The 23219-nt window shown below is 35.5% G+C and overlaps 1 protein-coding gene across 2 annotated transcripts in view; it reads left to right on the top strand.

Moving 5' to 3' along the window:
* ITGBL1 (integrin subunit beta like 1) overlaps window positions 1-23219 on the top strand; it is a 321497-nt gene that overhangs the window by 156523 nt on the left and 141755 nt on the right. For both annotated transcript variants that reach the window (XM_004458398.5, XM_071208213.1), the window contains 3 exons: window positions 10627-10773; window positions 19175-19297; window positions 22997-23137. In XM_004458398.5, the coding sequence (XP_004458455.1) occupies window positions 10627-10773; window positions 19175-19297; window positions 22997-23137 (411 nt within the window). The remainder of the gene's footprint in view (window positions 1-10626; window positions 10774-19174; window positions 19298-22996; window positions 23138-23219) is intronic.

Here is a 23219-nt window from a genome sequence, read left to right as displayed (position 1 = left end):
GGTCTGTGGCCAGTCAGTCTATTATTCTAATGACAAATCCTAGTCAGGCAGCGATTTTTCCTCTCCTCTAGTCAGTGTTTAGTGTGCCATGCTTGTCCTACAGGACAGGTGGTGGTCTGTGAAACCTTCTCTGTTCTATCTTAAGCATTCCAAGTTGGTACAGAGAAAGTAGGCAAAACCTCTCCAGGGACCTGCAGGTGCATTTCCAATCTTTCTGGAGTGGGTGAGGAAATGGCCTTTTTGCAGCAACCAACAAAATCTATGGCCCTTTCATACAGGCTCAGCATATTATCAGAATAATAGTGTCCTCCTTGTTCCAATACTCTTTAGCTATATTCTATCCAACTCTTCCTAGGACCTCAGCTTATAAGGATTTTTAGGCCCAGGTCTCCCTCCAATCCTGTGCCTCCCCTACTCATACTACATATTCACAAGTGTGTGGTATCAGGATACTTTAGGTTGTACAATCTCCTGTAAACTGAAATCCCAAATTAACACCCTTTATCATTATTCCTTATAAGGATATTCCTTCTAAAATACTTGGTTTCTTTTAAAATTTTTGAATAAAATATTATCATAAAGTATAGAGTAGCAAAAAAATAGATGTTGTGGAAATACCCTGCAGCTTCAGAAATAGACTCTTTCTTATAATTTTAAAATCAATAGATTTTAAAAAGATTCTTAAATCAGTTGCCTCAAACCCTTTTGATCACATCAAAAATTGAACTTACCCATTTATATGCATATTCATGTATAATTTATATACATTTAGTTCATGTTAATGTGTTGTGAACCTAAAATGTACCAATAACCTCTTTAAAAGACAAAATAAAAATAAGTATAAATGTTTTCTTCTTGTGTCCCAAATATCTTCTCGTGTGCTCCCTGAAGTCTGAGTGCCACATTTTGAAACGCACCAGTTTGTAGCAGTTCCTTTGCTTTGAAACTGAAAACAAGGAAACAATAACTCTTTTACTCCTTTTTGTGTTTTTGTTGCTTTTCCAAAGGCAACAGAAGCAAAGGTCAGTATGAATGTGAAGGAATTTTAGATAACCTAAGAAAAAATAGCACACACATGTACAGATACACACATATATACGTGTGTACATATATATATATATATGTTTGAGTGTGTAGATACATGTTAGCATATTGGTTATCACTTTAAAATCTTTAAATGATTATTCAACCACAGTTATTTAATTCATTTGTTAGTATGTTTGTGTATTTGTTTTGGGGTATGTAGAGCTCCTCCATGAAAATTTCATAGCTCTATAATCCAGATGCACTATTAGAATGGTCAGCAATTTTTCTGTGCAATATGAGCAAGGGAGAAACATGACTCAGTATTGCCCTGATATCCGTTTTTTCGTTCTACGAAAGTATCTCTTCCCTTAAGTTTAGACTTGTGATTAGCAGGGTAGCCATGTCAGATCAACCTGCTCTCCAAATTCTTTGAATTTAGATGTCAATAGCTAACATGTTGACAGGCAGTGTTGCAAGTGCTTTATAGGCCCTAACTCATTCCATACCTCATAACAATCCTTTGAGCCAGGCATTATTATTCTCGGATCAAGAAGCTGAGATAATGAGAAGATAAATATGTACACGAGGTTACCTAGTCAGCAAGTCTCGGAGGCAGGATTTGAACTTAGGCGATCTGTTCCAGGGGCCCACACACCAAAACCAAGCATTATCCTGCCTCACAAAGGAGACAGAGTAGCACCTTGCTGATGGGCACTTCCTTATTGGCAGTGAGGAATTAGGACATATAGAGATTTCACTGTTCAGGTAATGGTTAGAATTTGAGATGATGAAGATTAACGCTATTGGAAGAGTTATATTTATAATATCTGTCAAATATGTACATATCTGTCAAAAACAAGTTCTGGAAAAAAATTCAGTACTGTAAGTGAGGCTAAATACTATTTTGTCATCCAGAGCTATCACTTTAGGCAATCATATTAAAAGGCAAAATTTAGAGTTTTGCTAATTTTCATATATGCAAATACTTACATAAATGAACACATGTATGTTAATAAACATGCATAACTATATACATTTATACACACATGTACACATACAAACACACATCTCCCTTTACCCAGATTTCTTGGCATGTGTAGTTGTCTATAGTGGAGGGAGGAGGTAATGGTGGAGTATGTTTGTCTACTCTGGTTACAACATTCTAAAATTCTTAGATTCCTGTTGGATTTAAATTCATTTCCACTGACTAAGAAATATCTTTTGTGGACGCTAGATTTCTACTGCTCAAGTGGCTTAAGTAGCTTCTGTCATTTGGTGCATTGGATACCAATAGATACTCTTGAATAAAATACCCCAACATAAGACCAGCAGCCTAGGAAGAAATGAAAAGCAAGTGAGGAATCTTTTTACTGCAAAAGAGAACTGAGATCATCTGTTATCTAGTCCAGTGGTCTTCTCTGTCTCTTCTTGAGACACCTGAGGGATGTAGTTTACCCTCCAATTATCATGGATTTTTAGGAAAGGGGACACTGGCCTTTTGGGAGTTGTGTGTGTGAAACTGGGTGGAGAAGACAATTCTAATAATACCTGCATCCCTTGAGAAAGATTCTGCATCCCTTTAGGCATACCCTGGTTCCCTCAAGAAATACTGAGCTCATATACATTTTTAACTTACCAGATGACAAAAAAAAAATGTGGCCAGTGAAGTTAAATGATTAAAGAACCTATTGACATTCCCAAAGCTAGCTGTTGTACAATCTGTACTAATATCTAACATCTCTAAATATCCAAAATAGTGTGTTTTTGTGTATGTGTCTCCATGTGGGTATAAAAATATGGGTGTATGATTGGTGTATATAATTATTTCATAAATTTGATATATCATTATATGCTTGATATGAAATCTATCACCTAAGATTAAGCCAAATTATTTTGTGTTAATTTGTTATAATTTATCTCTCAATCTCAGGTTATCAGAATTTCAAATTTTAAATTCCCCAATTTAGCAATATTCAATCATGACTCATTTGAAAATAAACATATCAAAATTATATGGAATATTTTAATAGGAGCTTTAAATAACAAAGATATTTTCATTTTTTTCTTGCTTTTCTTTAGTAGCAAAAAGATTTGCTTACAATCAATTAATCAATGCCCTCCCCCAACCCATTTTAATATGTCAACCATCCAATTTGAAGAAATTACCTTGCTTTGTTATGTTAAAAAAGAAAAGAGGCTGTAGCATGGAATTTTTGAAGATGAATGGAAATTTGGGGTTATGTAGACCAGTCTCTTAATTTTGCATATTAGCACACTGAGGACTAGAGAAATTAGGAGACTAAATTACTAAATTCCTTTTTCTACCAGCTTCAGAAGAATTTACATTAAATAGTGACGTATAGGGGAGCTGACATTGCTTAAGTGGTTGAGCACTTGCTTCCCATGGACAAGGTCCTGGGCTCAATCCCTGATACTTCCTTAAAAAAAAAATATATATATATATATATAAATGTATGTGCATATATATATGTATGTATGCATGTATAATCAGTTTATTGTTCACAGTTCCTTCACAAAATATCTGATTAATCTAAATCTAGGCATGTATGGTTCAAAAGGAAGACAACTGAAACAATACCTGTTGCTATCAAGCCACCAATCGATAGCCTCCATTTGAGAAGTTACAAAAATTTATTTGAAAAATCCCTAAATATTTGAAATTTAAACAACCCACTTCTGCATAATCATAGGTCAAAGAAGAACTCTCAAATGATATTAAGGTATTTTGAATTGAAAGCAAAAGTAGTACTTAGAGAGAAAATTTTAAGTATTTAAATGTTTATATTACAAAAGAGGAAAGATTTAAAATCTATAATCTATGTTTCTATCTTAAGAAACTAGAGTTGGAGGGAAGAGCTAATTAAACCCAAAGAAAGCAGAAGGAAGAAAAAATATTTGAGCAGAAATTAATGAAATTGTAGAGAGAAACACAATAGAGAAAAATCAGTAAAACCAAAGCCAAAAGCTGATTTGAAAATATAAATAAAATTGATATAGCTTTAGCCAGACTGACCATGAAAACAGCAGGGAAAGACAAAAATTTCCAATGTTAGCATGAAATAGCGCACATAATTACCAACACTGTAGACTTTAAAAGACTGGTAAGATTATACTGTGAACCCCTTGGTGCCCTTAAATGGACCAATTCCTTGAAATACACAAATGGCCAAATCACTAAAAAAGAAATAGATAACTGTAATAGTCCAATATTGACTAAAGAAATTGAATCATATTTTAAAACTTCCAACAAAGAAAATTCCAGGCTCAGATGGTTTCATTGGCAAATTCTACCAACCATTTAAGACAAATAATAATTCCAAACCATCTCTTCTAGGAAACTGAAAATGATGGGACACATCCCATATCATTTCATTAACCCAGTATTATCTTATACTAAAACTAGATAAAAACATTACAATAAAGAAAACTGCATTCCAATGTCATTTAAGGACATAGATGCAAAAATTCCCAAGAAAATACCAGCAAAGGGAATTTAGCAATGTATTAATAAAGATAATACTTCACAACCAAAAGGGATATATCACAAAATACAAGGCTGGTACAATATTCAAAAATAAGCTAATGTACTTCACCATATTTACAGACTAAACCTATGAAAAAAACATATGATAATCTCAAAAGATACAGCGAAAGCTTTTGATAAAATTTAATATCCATTAATGAAAAGCTCTTGGAGGGAACTTCCTTAAACTGAAAATGGGTCCCTACAAAAATCCTGTAATTAATATCATATGTAATGTTGAAATCCTGAATGCCTTTTCTTAAGATCATGAACAAACCACAAATGTTCTCATGTTCTCACACAGCACTACTAATAAACATTTTTCTGGAAGTTCTGGCCAGTGCAATAAGACAAGAAAAAACACATACACACAGATAGAAAGTAAAGAAATATAGTGGTCTCCATTTACAAATGGCCTGATTATCTGCACAGAAAATCCCAAAGAATGTAACAGAAAGTTCTTAGAATTATTCAATGAGTTTAGCAAGGTTGTAAAATAAAATGAAAATATGCAAAAATTATTTGTATTTTTATATTCTAACAACAAAAAATTGGACTTGAAAAATTAAAAAAAACCACATATAGTGCTACCAAAAACAAATAAAATTATTGGGTTTAAATCTAACATAATATGTACAGAATTTCTATGTTGTTAAAACTACATGACCTTGAATGAACAAAATCAAAGAAAACATAAATGGAGAGATAAGCAAAATACATGGATTGGAAAAGCCGATGTTTTTAGTATGGCAGTCCTCTCTAATTTTAGCTATAGATTCAATGCAATCCCAATAAAAATTTTTGTAAATTTTTTCATAGATGTCAAATTGCTGTTTTTTAATTTATATAGGAAAGCAAAGGAACTACAATAGCCAAAACAGTTTTTTAAAATAAGAACAAAGTTGGAGTAAAAAAGTGAGTGTGGCATTCACAAAAGAATAAAGCTGGAGTTAGGCAAAGATTTTTTAGATAAGATATCAAAAGAAACATCTATATGATCTGGCAATCCTGCTCCTAGGCAGTTACTCAAGAGAAATGAAAACATAAAATCTAAGCTGAAATGTTTATAGCAGTTTTATTCATAATTACCAAAAACTGTGAAAAACCCACATATCCTTCAATTTGTAAATGGATAAAAAAAAACTCTGCTATATCCACAAATGGAATTCTAATTAGTAATAAAAAAGAACTAACAATTGATTAACACAACATGGATGAACCTTAAATGCATTTTGCTAACTGAAAGAAGTCAGATCCAAAAGGATATCAGTGAGAAAACTGATGAAATCTGCACAAATCTGTACAGTTTAGTTGGTAATATTGAACCAATGTCAATTTTTTAGTTTTGATCATTGTACTGCATTATGTAAGATGTCAACATTAGGGGAAACTGGGTGAAGAGTATATGAGGACTCTGCTATTTTTGCAACTCTTCTGTAAGTCTAAAATGAACTCAGATTAAAATGTAAAGAAAAAATTTAAAGAATCTGTGTATTAGGGCCTACTGTATAAGTGGAAAGTTCAAAAAAACTAACTTCCATTAATATACAATATTTATTAATGAATAAATAATTTAAAATTCCCATTTGAAACTTATTTATACATTATTAAAGCTCAATAGTTACTGCAACAATTATTTATAACTTAGACCAAAAAAATATATTTTCAGGAAGGAATATTTTTCACTGACATTTAAAATTGCTTGTGCACATTGGTAATGAAAAACAGATGCCTTTAGTCAGTTTTATTATTGTTTTGAAATATTTACAGGCTGTGAACCTCCTTATTGTCTGCATCTGGAACATTTAGGTCTCACTGCCTTGCCCTTGGGATGCCAAAAGAAAATATATCTATATCTGCTGGGATTGTGTGATGGGAGTTTATCAATAAACAAAACGTCACTGGGAATTCTCTCTCTCTCTCTCTCTCTTTCTCTCTCTCTCTCTCTCTAATGTCTAGTCTAACTACATCCGTATCTATATATATATCATCTATCCATATATATATGTGGATAAATTTTCACCTTTTTAAGACTTCAAGGGCACTTGAAGACAAATAGGTATAGCTAATATAATAGGAACGTTAGTTTTGGCAGTTTATTTTCATACAAAATATCAGTAGACTGGGAGGAGAGGGTAAGTACTGTCACCCTCATCTTTGTTTTTTCTCTCTCATGTTTGGCAGGAAAAAGTACAGTTATTTTTCATTTGTATGTGTACATGGCTATTGATTTTTGAAAATTCTTCAGTACCGGTAAAGCCTTTATTTCCATTTCAAAGCAGTTTGTTTTAATTTAAAAATTAAAAGCATCAACCATTCCTCCGTTGTGCACTGATGAATTTTAATTGGAGCCACTGACTGGAGTAGATTAGTGCCCAGGTAAGGAAGATTATGAAGTCACGGGAAAGCTGCTGCTGTGTTGTTTATTTAAGAACCACACACACACATGCACACACAAAAACATTTTATTCTGTCTTTGTCGGAGCACCTTTCCTTTATCTTTGGAAATCCAGACATTAGCTCATCTGGGAAGTGCTGAAGACAGAGATCCCAGCATCTGTAGTCTAAAATTTGGGGTTTTACCCTCCACCGTGGCTTGTTTTCACCTTCCAATGAAAGGATTTGCAATTGATAACCCTGGAAACAGTCAAAATAACCTTCAACTTTTTTACCCCTAATACTTTGGCTGGCGAGTTGTTTTTGCCTTGCTTTGACTTTCTTTTGGTTTGTTTCCCCTCTACTCCCTGGGAACTCATTTGAAGGTTAACAGATTTATTCTCAAGCATGTTGGATTGTTTGTTTTAAGACCCAATTTCATGAAGATTACAATATCTAAAAGAAAGCTTCTCAAATGGAAAAAAACGTAACACCCTTTCATAGTTGTAACAATTGAGTTATGAAAATCATAAAACTGGAATGGTCTGGATGGCCAGGCTTTGAGAATTCATGGCTGGTTAGGACTTCATAGAGCCCTGAGCCAGGGCTACCGCTAGCCCAGGCAATAGGACCCCTGCCTGAGCCTCAAGGTTAGTGGGCCTTCCCTGGCCCTACTCCAGCCTCCATCGCCACAGTGAAAGGAAGCGGTATCTGACAGGCCAAGGAGATAATGTTCACCTGGAACCCTGGAAATGGCCACCTCTTTTCCACCAGTAGGAGATGCCTGGGACCCAGGACTTTCTACCATAAATGCCTCAGACTCACATCCAGAGAGAGCTGTGCTCTCTTTCCCAGGACTCTGATGTGCTTGTAGCTCTAGGCTGCAGTGGAGTAAAGGAGCAGTTATTCTGAAGGAGTGAGGAGGGGATGTGGTAGAACTACACAGCTGTGGAATCAAATGGGAACCTGTGCCTGGCTGCCTGCAGGAATTCTCTGGTCCTTCCCAGTGTAGGTTAGAAGTGATAAGAAGGAAGACTGGCTTGCCTCCAGGCCTAGGCAGTTTGTTTTAATATCTGTGAGAGAAAAAAATATTGTCTCCACCTTTTAAGTGAATTTGAGTTAGGAGAAAAAAAATAGCCAGGTTCTCTTATTTGCAATTGATAAATTATTCAGAAAATTGGAGTGTGTTTTTCAAGCTCTGCTATCGATGATGTAATAGAGTTCCTTGAGGTCTGCCAAATCCCTTACTTTTCTTTTGGAAAATAGGAAAGGAGGTGCAAAAACACCCTGAGGACTATTTTCTTTTTAAAAAACCATGTATTTCCAAATAATACTGCATGGGCCATTATTTAATAATTCTTGATAGTAAAATATATATGTTTCTATTTACTTTCTTAGGTGGGAAAAGTGATTCAGGGAGACCTTTACTTGGCATAACATTAGAAACAATAAAGGAAGATGACCCCATACTATGTTAGTTGTCACTATTGCCTCCAGATGTTAAAGGAAAACCGAAAAACAAATTATACTTTTTGGTCTAATTGTATACCTAGTATATTAATATAGATTTTGAGGAAAAGGGGTCCCCTATTTTAAAAATTGCAGTACCTTGGACTATAAAGTTAAATCATTTTTTTCATCACAGTACATCTGAGGGTCTTTATTGCACTCATATATATTGTAACAAACTAAAAGTAGATAAACTTTCTCATGACTATTTTACCATAGGACTGTTTATGAAGGGAGTTTCATTAAACTCCACAGACTCAATTTTGGTTATATACCTTAGAATATTCCTGCCACTGATGCATTATTGGGTTATGTTGGACTGGATGGGCCCCTCTGTATCTTCTATACATTTCCTAAGTTTCCCCCCATTTTAATTTTAAGATCTGTGATCTTTGACTCACAAATGGTTACTCATCTATGCTCTTTACACCTTAGATTAAGGTATAAGATGTCCTGTCCAACATAAAAGAAGCATGGAGTAGTCTTTTATTCTAGATCCAAAAATCATTAATACTACATTTTTTAAAAAGTCTAAATCATTTGTCTTCTCTTTGCTGCTGATCAGAAACCTTTATCTCAAATTGAACCATAAAAAATAGCTTCTATTCATCTTATAAATGTGGCAATTTCATGTAGTTCAATCTAATACACTAATGTTATTAAAGAGCCAGTAGTTTCCAAGATACTTAATTTCCTGAGAAAGCCTAGTCATTTCCAAGAATTTGGCTTAATATTTTAATAAATAGATGGGATGGTTGACAGGAGAGATCACTTATGCTTATAAATGATACCAAGTTGGCCGAATTGACGCTATTGTGTAGGGTCAGACAGGAATGCAAAATGCTATAATCAATTTGACAGAGTAATATGCATGTAATAAAATGAATTACAATTAGGGCACTTGGAAGGTTTTATTAGTAAAATAGAATAATTGATTTGATAAATTCAATTGGAATATAAGAAATAAAGAGGAGTTTTTAAAAATATCAGCCAGTCACAGATTCAGGTTCTGCCAAATATGCTCCAGTGGGAAGCCTCCAAACCATTCAGTCTGACCAACCATCATGTGGAATTTGGCAACCACACTGAATGACTGTTGAAACCAAATCAATGATTTTATTCCATTGTGGCCTATGAATTTCAGATATTAATACATAGTATTATTTTATTATGGAATATAAGAGCAATTACTCTCCCTATAGCCACTTCAAACTCTACTGTTAAAGGTCAAGGCAATCCAGAAAGTGTGCTTTGGCTACCATAGTGCTATTGGTCTCTCTTCTCTAATTTATTTAGTTCATAGACTATATTGACCAGTTTAACACAAGGTCCAGCCAACATTTCTGGCTTAAGGTGATAAAACCTGTCTCTGCATATTAAGCCTTAATTTGAAGGTTTTAAGTTCCTTGCGGGCAAGGGCCAATTATTGTACATGGTTTTGACTTCTGTCAGACTAATGTGTAGTCAATAAAAGCATCATCAGGCTACATCAGACAGGACATAATAAAATTGATGTTCACAACAATAAAAAACAAAACAAAACAGCATTACCTAAAACAAAATGTTGATTTAAGAACATGAAAGATAAACATCTGTGCATACCATATGACTGTTATCCTTTTGATTCTTGAATGAATTATCCTCACTAAGAAATGAAGCAAAGTATATACTTATTTTTAATTCAATCTTATGCATAGGTGGTATTTAATTTATCCATAAAACTTCATTACCTGTTTAATTCAAATGTGTATAAGACCAATGTTTAGTTTAGTGGAGTACCATGTTTTTGATTTTATGTACTCTGAAATAAGTTAAATATATATATTTTTCCTGGGCATTTGTCTCTTAAATGCTGAGGTGCTAGGTGGGGTGTTTTTTTTTTTTTTTTGGTAGTTTATTAGACTTCTGGTTTGTTTTTTTTTCCTACACTAATTTCTCTAAATTAATTTACATTTTAGAATGATGTATCAAAAATTGCTTATTGAAATAGTCTCATACCACATTATTCTATACATAATAGCATTACCCTCAGCCATTGTAGCATACAAGAGCCGAACATTTGTTATAGCTGAGTCTATGAACCAACATCCCCCTTAATAGTTTTAGTTACAACAGTGGTTTTTATTTTTGTGCAATAGGTCCATTCTAACTGGTTTTTGTTAAATCCTCAGGCCATGGCAAGTGTGACTGTGGCAAGTGTAAATGTGATGAAGGATGGTCCGGGGAAGCTTGCCAGTACCCGACCAACTGTGACCTGACAAAGAAAAAAAGTAACCAAATGTGCAAGAACTCTCAAGATATCATCTGCTCTAATTCAGGTAAGAATTTTGTCTTTATAGGAAAATCATTAAGAGCAATATTCAAATTTTGTTTTGTAATGGAAATATGGAGGCATGGAGAAATGCTGAACCCATGAGAGAGGCTGTTTTTGTGTACAGTTTTTAGAAATGAAATTCAGATAAATCAATAGACAACATATCATCTTGCTGAGAGTGGCAAGTTTAATACTCTCCAGCTGCTCCAAATGCCTCCTTCAAGCAGTATATTCACTGGGAACAACACCCTGGTGATATTTTATGTAAATTATGAGACATGATTTTGAATGCTGGATTAAATCTTTCAAAAAGGATTTATATAAACTGACTTAATTATTTTCTGTTACAGATCAAGGGTGCTTTGAATTTAAACCTTACCATCAAATAGCACTAAAGCCTTAGAGTTTGATGAAAGTTTCGTCATGCATTGGATGTGAAACTCATTGAAGGATATAGTGACAGCAAGATTTTTATTTGACCAAAATATTTTAAAATTTCATAGGTGTCATTTAAAAATATTTCTTAGAATTGAACAGAAGAACTGTTAAGATTGATTATCCAAACCATAAAAAACAAAACAACTGAGATTTTGGTTTCAAAGGTATTTAACCAGTGTTACTACAATAAATCCTTTTTTAACATCTGGGTACATGTAGCTTCACAGTTTTTCTCAACCCTGGTTGAAAGTGAGAATCCCAGGGGGAGATTAATAAAATGTTAATGCCCATGCCCCATACCAAAAGTTCTGAATCGCTTTGGGGATGTGGCCTAGAATTTAGTAGTTTTTAAAGGTCTCTAGGTGATTCTAATGTAGAGCTAGGGTTGTGAGCCATTATTCTAAATGCTGAAGGAGAGAATTTGACTGTGTGGATGAATATCTTACCTCCTGACTCTTGCGTTATTAGTAAGGCCTTTCTGCAATCAGAGCTAGGACCTTTCCACAGCATCTTTGACTGCGACAAATTGTTTGGTATAGGTTAAACCCAGTAAGGGTGTTTTTCTAATAGGAATCAGGGACATTCTCAAAGCTAGTTGTGAGTGGATCAGCCAGGGACCTTGACAAATTGTCTTAATCAGCAATCAGTTTACTTCCCATGTTCAATGATATTCTCCTTGCTTCTCTCTAGGGTTTCTGTCTTTTCTTTCCTCTCAGTAAGAGATTTTTCCACCTCTGATTCATAACACCCACTCCACTAACACACATACACTCACACACACACAATACCATCTAGCCTCTTTTAACCTAAAAAAATATCATTCTTTTCAAATTCTTTTGGTAATAAGACTTGGATTCTCTTTTGTTTGTTTCCTTTGTTTCGTATTTTGGGGAATTGTTTGGTTGATTTGCAAATCAATTCAGGTGTTTTTTAAAATGAATGATAAACTATAACAAAAAGGTGTTTAGTCTAGGAATCCAAATGTTTCAACATTAAGGAATTTAAACATGCAGTTTGCCACATTAGCACAGTTTAAAGAAGTTTTACTGAATTATTTTGATAGGTGATAAAAACTTGATAAAATATAAAACCCATTTCTAAGATATCTGTACCTCTAGATTTTTTAATGTTGATACAGTACTTCTATGTAATCTCCCATCTGTATTCCAATTTTTCAATTGACCCAATAATATCCTTTAGTGTATTTTCTTTGTTCTCTGTAAAGGATCCAGTTTAGGGACAGTGTTATGTTTACATGTCATGTCTCTTTAGCCTCTTTTAATCTGGACCATGTTCATAGTCTATGGCTTTGTAATATGAGTACTTTTGAGAAAGTAGTCCCCTACCTTTTTAAAAAAAATAGTATGTTCCTCATTTTGTGTTTGTCTAATGTTTCTTCATGACTAGATTCATGTTATGCATTTTTATCAGAAATACTAGATAGATGATCCTGTGTCCATCTGTTTCTCATTGGTAAAATTCAATCTGATCACCTGCTTCTTTTTTCTCAACATATAATTACCACTCTTACCCTTTTAAGAAATGAGCATTCTGTGGGGAAATACTTTAAAACCATACATATAGCCTACTTCTCATCTAAATTTCCTCTGGAGTTACCATCCTTGATGACTGTTACCTGATTGAGTATTTAAAATGCTGATTTAAAAACTGTGATTTCCAAACTCCAACATTCCTTCCATATATGTTTATCAGTTCTTTCTGCATGTGACATTTTACCACAAGTAAGAATCCTTTCTCATATCCCATTTATGTGATATTTAATTTGTTTAGAAATTTATTATCAGAATGGAATCACAATATCAATTTTTTGAATTGTTTATTATTAATTATTGTACTTATTATTCAGGTACTTGGATTATCCCAGATTTAGCCAGCAGAGCCCCTTCAGTCTGGCTTCTTTGTCTTTGTGACATGCTTCCACAATTTTTTGAGCAACTCCTTACTTTTTGGCATAGCAAAGTATTCTAGGGTCTTTTTTTTTTTAAATAGAAACTACTCATTTTTCTAAAAGATTTATTTATTTATATTAATTTTTCTCTTTCCATCCCCCCCCAAGTTGTCTGCTCTGTGTCCATTTGCTGTGTGTTCTTCTGTGTCCACTTCTATTCTTGTCAGCAGCACTGGGAATCTGTGTTTTTTTGTTGCATCATCTTGCTGCATCAGCCCTCTGCATGTGTGGCACCACTCCTGGGCAGGCTGTGCTTTTTTTGTGCGGAGTGGTACTCCTTACAGGGCACACTCCTTGTGTGTGGTGCTCCCCTACACAGGGGACACCCCTGCGTGGCACGGCACTCCTTGCATCCATCAGCGCTGCACGTGGGCCAGCTCATCACACGGGTCAGGAGGTCCTGGGTTTGAACCCTGGACCTCCCATGTGGTAGGCAGATGCTCTGTCAGTTGAGCCAAATCTGCTTCCCTTCTAGGGTCTTATTGTTCTTGTCCTTTCCTAGTTTTGGAATCAACCATTTCGCTAAAGAGTCCTTGTTCCTTTTAAGAAGAATGATAGAATAGAAATTGTGAGTGTTAGGGATGTTTTTTTTTTTTTCTACTGGGATGTATTTGCTTCTTGGCCCTTTCTGAGAATGAGCTGGTAAATATATCTATAAATATACATGTGCATGCACATATACACACATAAGTTTATACATGCATGTACGTATTTTAAATATCACAAATTCACACCAATACATTCAATTCTAGGTTATTCCCAAAGGATTTTTTGTTGCTTTCCTCATTCTATATGTTTATGTCCCATATTTCACAGTGAGAACTCTGGCTTCCAACAACACTCTCATATTTACTCATTTGTTTGTCCCTATATTTCATCTAAAATTGTTTATGAAGTTTCTCTACACACAAGTATACAAAACAATTCTACCCCAAAAGATCAGGATTTGTTGACAATCATTCACATCACTCCATTCACATCCTAGATTGGGGAATAGAGTCAAATATAGTAATCATAAATCACTTGGATGTCTTTATTCCCCCATTTTAGTGTGATAATGTGTTTTAGTTTCTATGGCTGCACAAGTGAAATACCATGCAATGGTTTGACTTCAACAATGGGAATTTATTTGCTCAAGGTTTAAGTCTAGAAAAAATTCTAAATCAAGGCACCATCAAAGCAGTGCATTCTTTCTGAAGACTGGCATTCTTTGGAAAGACTGCATTGGCTGCCAGTGATCCTTGGTCTCTAGCTTATCTGTCACTTGGCAATGCACATGGTGACCTATCCTGGTCTCTCAGTTCTCTTCTGGATTCTGTTGAAATTCAGCTTCTTGCTTTCTGTGGCTTTGTTTCTCTGTCAGAATTTCATTCTGTATATATATGAAGAACTCCGGTAATAGGATTAGAACCCATCCAGATTGAGGTGGGCCACACCATAATTGAAGTAACCCCATCAAAAAACCCTGCTTCCAATGCATTCACATGAACAGGATTAAGATCATGTTTTCTGGGGTTTATACAGCTAGAAGCCACCACATAATGGTACTCATTTGAAATCAATTGATCTTATTTGTTTCAAATTGCTTTCAGGTTTAGGGTCATTATTTTCTTCTTCCAATTCTCATTGACCTATTTTTATTTATAATATATAGACATTAACATGCTTCTGAAAATCAAAGTAATGCAAAAAATACTCAGAATTAATACTTTCTTCCTTGTATTTTCTGTCATGCTTCTTCTCACACTTTGCAGGAACCAAAGCTTTCTCTGTGTATTTCCTTTTGTAAAGATAAATAGATACATGCATATTTACTTTTTATTTTTTTCTTCACAAAAATCAGCATTCTATATTTGCTCTTTGCACTCTGCTTTTGCTACTGAGCAATATCTCCTGGAATTCACCCCAATATCAATTCATAGAAGTCTTCCTCATTCTTTTTTTTCAGATGCCTATTACTCAATTGCATGCATGTAAAATAAATTAATTGTTTGCCTATGCTTAGACATTTAGGCAATTTCCAATATTTTGAAATTACAGTTAATGATGCCATGAGTGGACTGGTGTATATTTATTTTCATGTTGTTGGAGGGGTGTATCTTCAGAGTAAAATTACTAGGAGTGCTGAGCCAAAAGGTCAATGCATACTCAGTGTTATATTTAATTTTTCTTGCTCTTTTAGTCTTTCTTCAACATCTAAACCTTTACATTCAACTTTGGCAATATCTTTCTTACTTGCCTTCCCTTCAATTTCTATTGCCACTAGCCTAGTTCCAGACCACTCTTCAATAATTTAGCCCATCCTTCTTATCACAATGTGGCCTGCTGGAAGCAGCTTGGAGCAGAAGGGGAAGAGGAAGCAAGTGGGTTAGGGCATAAAACTGAAGAGCTGGACGAGATGGAGCTGGAGAGTAAAGGGTTCCAGTTAAGTCTGTAGAGATCCCAGGAAGGCAATGCACAGAGTAAGGTGAGACTCAGTCACCATTACAGGGGTGTAGGCTGGTGTTCAAGTCAGAGAAATCATCCCAGAGGAAGTCAGATATATAGGCAATATGAAAGGTCATAGCTAAAAAAATAAAGGTGGGAGGAAAGAAGACCAATCCTAGAATCTGAGTTAACTGGCAACCAAGAGAGAGAAGCAGTCTGAGTCAGTATGAGCACCGGAGTCTGGCACTTTTGCCTGGGCTTCCATATGCCATTGCTGGGAGGTGCAGTTGTGAATTCTCCTTGATGAGTGAAACAGGAAGTCTCTGAGCTGTTGATAAACTTCCCTTATCAGCCAGGAATGGTTCAGATGCGTGGAAGGAAAGAAGTCTGACTGCAGGGGATGTCAGTGAGAAGTTGTAGAATTCAGAGACAGAGGCTGTTCCTTCCCAACTTTCCTGAAAACAACCACTACACATACCCAGTCTTAACCATGTTACACCTGCTCCTGGGATTCTAATAGAATCTAAATCCTTAACTGTCTGACCTCAACCTAACCTTTCTTTCCTTAAGGCCAGACTCTGTATAGTTCTTCAATTTTCCATCCTTATTCCTTGGCCCAAGCTCTTTCCTTGACACCAAAAAGCTTTTCTCCAGCTCTTCATGCTGGAATCCTACCCATACATCAAGTGCCAACTTAAGAGTTTACTCCTTCATTACACCATTCCTATTCCACAGAGCCAGAATGAGGTTTCTACTTTCTAGAAAGTGTTTGTCACAAACCTGTTGCAAATGTCTTTGCATCATCTGGTGATATATATACACACACACACACACACACATATATATACACATATATATACATACACACACATATATATATATACACATACTCATATATATATGCACACACCCATACACACACATACATAAATGCATTTATATATTTAAATTTTATCTATTTAAATTATCTAGTATCTATCCCTTTCTTCTCTTTCTTCCTGGTTTATTATTAGTTTTATTTAGCTTATTATGTCCTATAGCATCTAGTTCTTTATTAATGGCCATATCCATATGTGGATATGTGGGTAGTTGGAAGAAAGAAAAATGTGAAAGTGGAAAAAGGATGACGGTTAGAGAAAAGATAAGATGAGGCAATATCATGGATTATAGCATTAGCTTTCAAACAAACTTTTATCAATTAAGATAGTTTTCAGGAAAAAAGCTCAAGATACAAAGTTTTACAAAAGGAAAATTCATGCACGTTTTCTCAAGGTAGGAAAATAAATTCATATTCTACAAATATCACTATTTTTAAGGACAGTGGGAGAGAATAGCAATTTGCAAATGGCCTGGGAAACAGATTCATGCAGAGTATATGAAAATAAGGGCATTGTCACTATTCATAAATATAAAGTGAATTTGGAGATAATATTTGGGAATATGATGGATATAATCAGTATCTTAATAGCAAAAGCAGAAGAACCTCATATATTTTGAAAGCCTGCAAAGTACTAGATACAGTTTTTAGAAAGATAGCTGGGTAATATATTTATCACTTAGTCCTCACAGCACCTCTATGAAGGAAATATTATTATTTGCCAGTAAGGAATCCGAGAATTAGAGATGTAAGTAATGAGCTCAAAACCTATAGCTAGTGAGGGTTAAAACATGGATTCAACTAGCAAATTTATCTTAGTTCAAAGTCCATGTTTTTTCCTAGCACACCACATACAAAATTTCCACTATCCAGCGGCAATTCAAATCAAAGCTTCCTACCAACTGTCGTTCCTCCCTACACTTTACCCTCACACCCATCCAATATTGTTAATTTCATCTCCTGAAAATATCCCTCAAGTGTAGGTACCTCTTTCTAAATTGACTAACATCACGTTGGTTCTACCTCTATGTTCATTCCTGCTGACAAATTTAATAGACTCTCAACTAATTTCCCCATATTCACTTTTGCCCCATTGCAGTTCATTGTCCATTGGGCAACCAGAGTAATCCTGCAAAAATGCATATCTCGTCACGTGATTTAACTCATGTGCATATCTCCATGACTTCTCAAACTTCTTGGGTTCAAGTTGGAAATCTTTAACAAGACCTACAAGGTCTGCATGAACTATGGCTTTAACTGCCTTATGTGACTTCATTACATGCCACTTTCCAAGTCATTATCCATAACTCAACCCTGCTACATTTTTTCCCTCCTATTGTTCTCTTTCTTCACAGCCTTTGCAGTTGTCATCTCACTTCACCTACCTTTCCCCACCCCGCTTTGGCTTTCAGTTCTGAGCTGAAAAGTAATTTCCTTGAGGACTTAATGTTTGACCTCCAGATCTCAGATAACTCCCCTGGCCATGATTCTGCAACACATTGCACTTCTCCCATTTATTTTACTACATTGGTTTTTAGTCATGTAAACCCCTGAGAGCAGGATGAAGGGCAGTTTGGTTCCCTGTTGGATTTCTAGAGTCCAGTCTGGTGTTCAATGACTGGCAATGTCCCAATTAATGTATGTTGGTTGCTGCAATGATTGATTAAAACTTGAATAATAAGTTTTAAAGACTTTTTTCCAGGGGACATTCCACCTCTCAGTGTTGTTTGTACACTGCTGTCAACGAAATCACTCTATGGGGATGACGTGTCACAGGCACTTGACATTCACAGGGAACATTTAAATATTTCATTCATACATTTGTTAATGAATTAATTCCTCAAATGCTTACTATATAAATAGTATGCCCAATAGTGTGTAGAGCATTGAATAAATATCTTTCAGGAAAATAAGGTTGTTGCCCTCGCCAAAACAGAATTTTCAGCTTTAGTTCACTTCAGATCCAAGTGTTATCAGAAGATAGTCATTCATGCATTGGTTGAATAGACATATAAAGCAGCTCTGCAGTTGAGGAGGTCATATTTATATTCATAAAACTATGTGCAGTAAATAACAATAGCTCTGCTATAAAGTATAATTATGATATTATCAAGAAAGAATATCTTTTTATCTCATCATACCCAAAGACACACATAATTGAACTATTAAATTCCTTGATTTTGAATTATTTACCCTCTTGAAAGAGATGGGATAAAAATTTATCAATTTTGGCGGCGGCCTTGGCACAGTGGTTAGGGCGTCCGTCTACCACATGGGAGGTCCGCGGTTCAAACCCCGGGCCTCCTTGACCCGTGTGGAGCTGGCCCATGCACAGTGCTGATATGCGCAAGGAGTGCCGTGCCATGCAGGGGTGTCCCCCGCATAGGGGAGCCCAACGCGCAAGGAGTGTGCCCCGTAAGGAGAGCCTCCCAGTGGGAAAGAAAGTGCAGCCTGCCCAGGAATGGCACCACACACACAGAGAGCTGACACAACAAGATGATGCAACAAAAAGAAACACAGATTTCCATGCCACTGACGACAACAGAAGCAGACAAAGAAGACGCAGCAAATAGACACAGAAAACAGACAACCGGGTGGGGGGGAGGGAAAGAGAAATAAATAATCTTTAAAAAAAAATTAATTATAATTTATATGTATGTAAACAAAAATCATTCCTTTGTTTTAATGGTTTAGGTACATGTCACTGTGGCAGGTGTAAATGTGATAATTCAGATGGAAATGGACTCATTTATGGTAAATTTTGTGAGTGTGATGACAGAGAATGCATTGATGATGAAACGGAAGAAATATGTGGAGGTATGTATATTTTCTCATCAGACATTAATAAGGCCACCTGGTGTTTTCACCTGCTCTATTGTACTATTATCTCTATAAAAATGGCTGCACTAGGTTTATTAAGTTAGACTGAACCTATGTTTACTTGGAAAACATGTCATATACAGAGTTTTAGAGTAGGACATTCAGAGGAGATGTTACTTTTTAAATGCAAAATCAAATTGTCCCCAGAGGAGAATCAGATAAACCAGGGCAGCAGGCCAACTGCACAACTCTGATGTGGTCCTAGTGGGACTCCATCTTCCCTGCTCACCTTAGCTGCTTAAATTTTGTTTCTTTCCCTATAATCTCTCAATTCCATGTTCTCATTTCATTCTCTTTTCCATTTCTAAACTATAAATCTTTAGACAGTGCCCAATCTCATGTCTTACTTGGAGCATCCAGGGCCAATAGAATTGTTAGCTTAGAATGTAACCCCACACTTAGATAACATTTTTCCTGACATTTTCTGGTTATCACCATTGTTCAACCCATTTTTCTGTTGTACCACTTATTGCATGCTTGGCAAGTGCTGCAAGAAGTACTTCACATCCATTATGTTAAGTCTCACAACATCTCCCTAGAGCAAGAATTATTTTTATCCACCAGACAGATGTGGAAAATGGGACTTGATTAAATTAAATAAATTATCAGGGTCATTCTGCCTGTTACATATGAAGCTGATATTTAGACCTGTGTCTGTCTGACCCCAAAGACTGCTGCTGACCCCCTCATCACTGAGAAGAAATCAGCTCCCTGTAGTTTATAATGTTCTCATGAGAAAAGCCCATCTTCACCCAGGTGATTTCCTTCTCTTCTGCTTACTTAGCTCTGCCAACCTCCTCTCAGAGTTTCAGTGGGAAGGCTTGACTGGAACAGAAAAAGGAAATTGGAAAGTGGAGACAATCACTTTCTTCTCCACTACTGTTGGACACTAAATGCCACCCTTGTGCTCATCTCTCTACCAATTAACAATTGCTTATATCATTTCCTCTTTGGCAGGACTCCAGTTCATGGAATCCTGCCCTACATGGGAATGGGTGGTTTCAGAAGAGTCTTTTCCCTGGAAATATGGAGGGCAAATGGAGTCAGGAGGAATGAGAGGGCCCTAGATAAAGTGTCACTAACATAATAAGACACACTTGTCTCTGTTTACATATTTCAGTAGGTTTAATTCCTGTGGTCATCCAGAAACTCTTGTTTCAGGCAGGTATTTCCTTTTCCCCTGGTTTTCTTGCTATTGCCCAACACACCAGCAAAAAAAAAAAAAAAACAAAAAATGAACAAAAAAATCCTTCTATTCATATTTAAGCCGGTGACCTAAGCAAGCTGCTGCTGCCCAAACGACTCTCCTAAAGGGATCAGCCCAAAGTAATTAGAACAATTAGATAAATTCACATAAAAAATTGTCTTTGCCTTCTTGGTGTTTCATGGGTGATTACTACAGATAAAACAAAGACAGTGCTTTAGGGCCAACACACAACCAAAGCAAAGTCTTGTGCATGTGTAAATATAAAAATTTAATTTGAAACAACATGACAGGAAACGTTTCACTCTCCACCTTTCTACTTGTTATTTCCATTTGTTAGTGACTTAGGCAATTTCATGGTACAAGTCTTTATTAGAGTATACCAACACTTCAGCAAACCTCCTCTGGGGCTGACATTGCCTAGGATTGTAGATATTTATATGTGTCATTAACATGAAACAAATGTGTTGCAAGATTACTCCACAATCCATCTGTTTACACAAAGCTAAGAATTATATACACTATCTGGAATATGCATTGTCCCAAAGTTTATATTGTATCTCAGTTATCCAGATGTGTACTGTGTCAAAATTTTCATTTTAGTTATTTGAATAATTGTTTAATTTTCCATATTTGTTAAGCAAATAGAGCTTTATGTAATTTTATTTCCTTATTCACCTCTACCTCAATGATTTCTTAATAAAAGTTTTCCAATACTGATTAATTCATAAACATACAAATACTTTGGGAGTGAGGAGTGAAAATTTATGATCATTTTGTTAATATCATTGTAACACTTTTAGTTAGGTATAACTTTACTGAAATTACAAAGGAAATATATTCCACAGTCTAAGGAATTGACCAAATTTTCCAAATACTAATTTCTAGGACAAGTTTTTAGTATCGAGTTGTTTCAGCTTTATTACAGTGTAATCCTTATGGTCCTGAGAACTTGGGATATAACACTGAGATATGGCTTTGTTATGTTTGCACGTAGAGATATTTTTAATTTCATAAGTAAAATGTATAGATACTGTATTATTATTATTGATGATACCATTTGATGGCCTTTATACTTAACAAAGTAAAATTTCATTTTTCTTATAGAAATATTTTCTGTCTATTAAGATAGGAAGAGATTTTCTATGGGTATCCTGTAGGCCATTTAGCCAGAAAATATGGCATTGTTTGCCTAGTCTCTGTCTCTTTCTCTCTTTCTCTGATTTTTTCTCTCTCTCCTTCTCCCTTCTTCTCTCCCTCCTTGTCTATCTGATCTGTGTCTGCTTAAAGGAAATCTCATCTGAAGGACTAGAATAGCATAGGAGACAGAACATTCTATTGTATTTCCCGCTTCTTACACAGCTTTCACAGTCCCTACTGATACTCTTGCCATTGGCCAGAGATGCCGTAGTGTTTAAAATGAAACGTAGCCTCACAGTCAGTTTCCTGTGAGTCTTCTGCAAGTGAAGAGAGAACAAAGCCTTTAGGCATAGACACAAAGACTAGAATAAAATTAAAATTCTGTGTAACCTTGGCTTTCATTATATTTTAAAAAACAGGGACATACATTTATGCCTGGGTGGCATAACTACCAACAAGAGAGAGCTGGAGGTATAAATTTTGAGATAAATAGAATTGTTATTTTCTCGGAATTTGTAGACTGTTTGCTAGACATGGATGCAGGAAGCATTGAAGTGATTATTCATTGCAGGTTGCTGAGAACAAATGTGAAAGGGCATGGAAATAGGGTAAACAGAGGTAGGAGGTGAAAGGATATGGTGCTATCTGGAGACAAAATTATTGGGGTACCCCTTGACGAATAGGATGGGAATTTGATTGGGAGATCAAGGGTTCACATGGTGAGTACCAAATATTGATTTGACTGAAACCTCTTTTTCCATGTGGTGGAACACAACACCTTGTGGGACACAGTTGAAATATTTCCTCTGGTTTCAAAAATTGTTCAGTCATTAATATGTGCATCAAATTAAATATGTACATCATTGGAGTCTCGATGGTTGATTTCAAACAAATTATTTTAATAGCTAATTCAGGAAATGCCCTTAGAGTGAAAGTCTTGCTTACATTCACGTTTGATGCACGCATTTAAGATTGGTAAGTAACACACTCTCACAGTCATTCATGGCATTTCTTTTACAACACTTTTGTTTTAATCTATTGTGTGGCTAGGACAAAGTGTCCAAATAAGGACATTTTGGGTTTTCCTTATTTGTATACATGTGTAGGTACCAACTCAGCTATGGTGTTTGTTTGGGGAGGGGCAAACTATATAATGTGACTGTTTTAAGCAAGGAATGTGGGGCAGTTATGTTATTTCAAAAGACGCAAATGATCATAGAGAAATAGAAAGTTAATTTTGCTTTTAAAAGTTGCTTTTTTCCCTCACTGTATAAAATTCATTTTGGGTAAAGGCCATGGAAAGTGTTACTGTGGAAACTGTTACTGTGAGGCTGGTTGGCATGGAGATAAATGCGAATTCCAGTGCGACATCACCCCCTGGGAAAGCAAGCGAAGATGCACATCTCCAGATGGCAAAATCTGCAGTAACAGAGGTGTGTCATTCATACTCGTTACTATGTAATTGGGAGGAAAACAAAGTTCTTAATCGTTAACACTCCTTTTCTCTTCTTTCCT

Source organism: Dasypus novemcinctus, chromosome 15, assembly GCF_030445035.2.
Source record: "Dasypus novemcinctus isolate mDasNov1 chromosome 15, mDasNov1.1.hap2, whole genome shotgun sequence".
In the NCBI taxonomy this organism is placed as follows: Eukaryota; Metazoa; Chordata; class Mammalia; order Cingulata; family Dasypodidae; genus Dasypus; species Dasypus novemcinctus.
The sequence above is the reverse complement of the archived record's forward strand: the minus strand, read 5'-3'. Positions and strand labels throughout refer to the sequence as shown.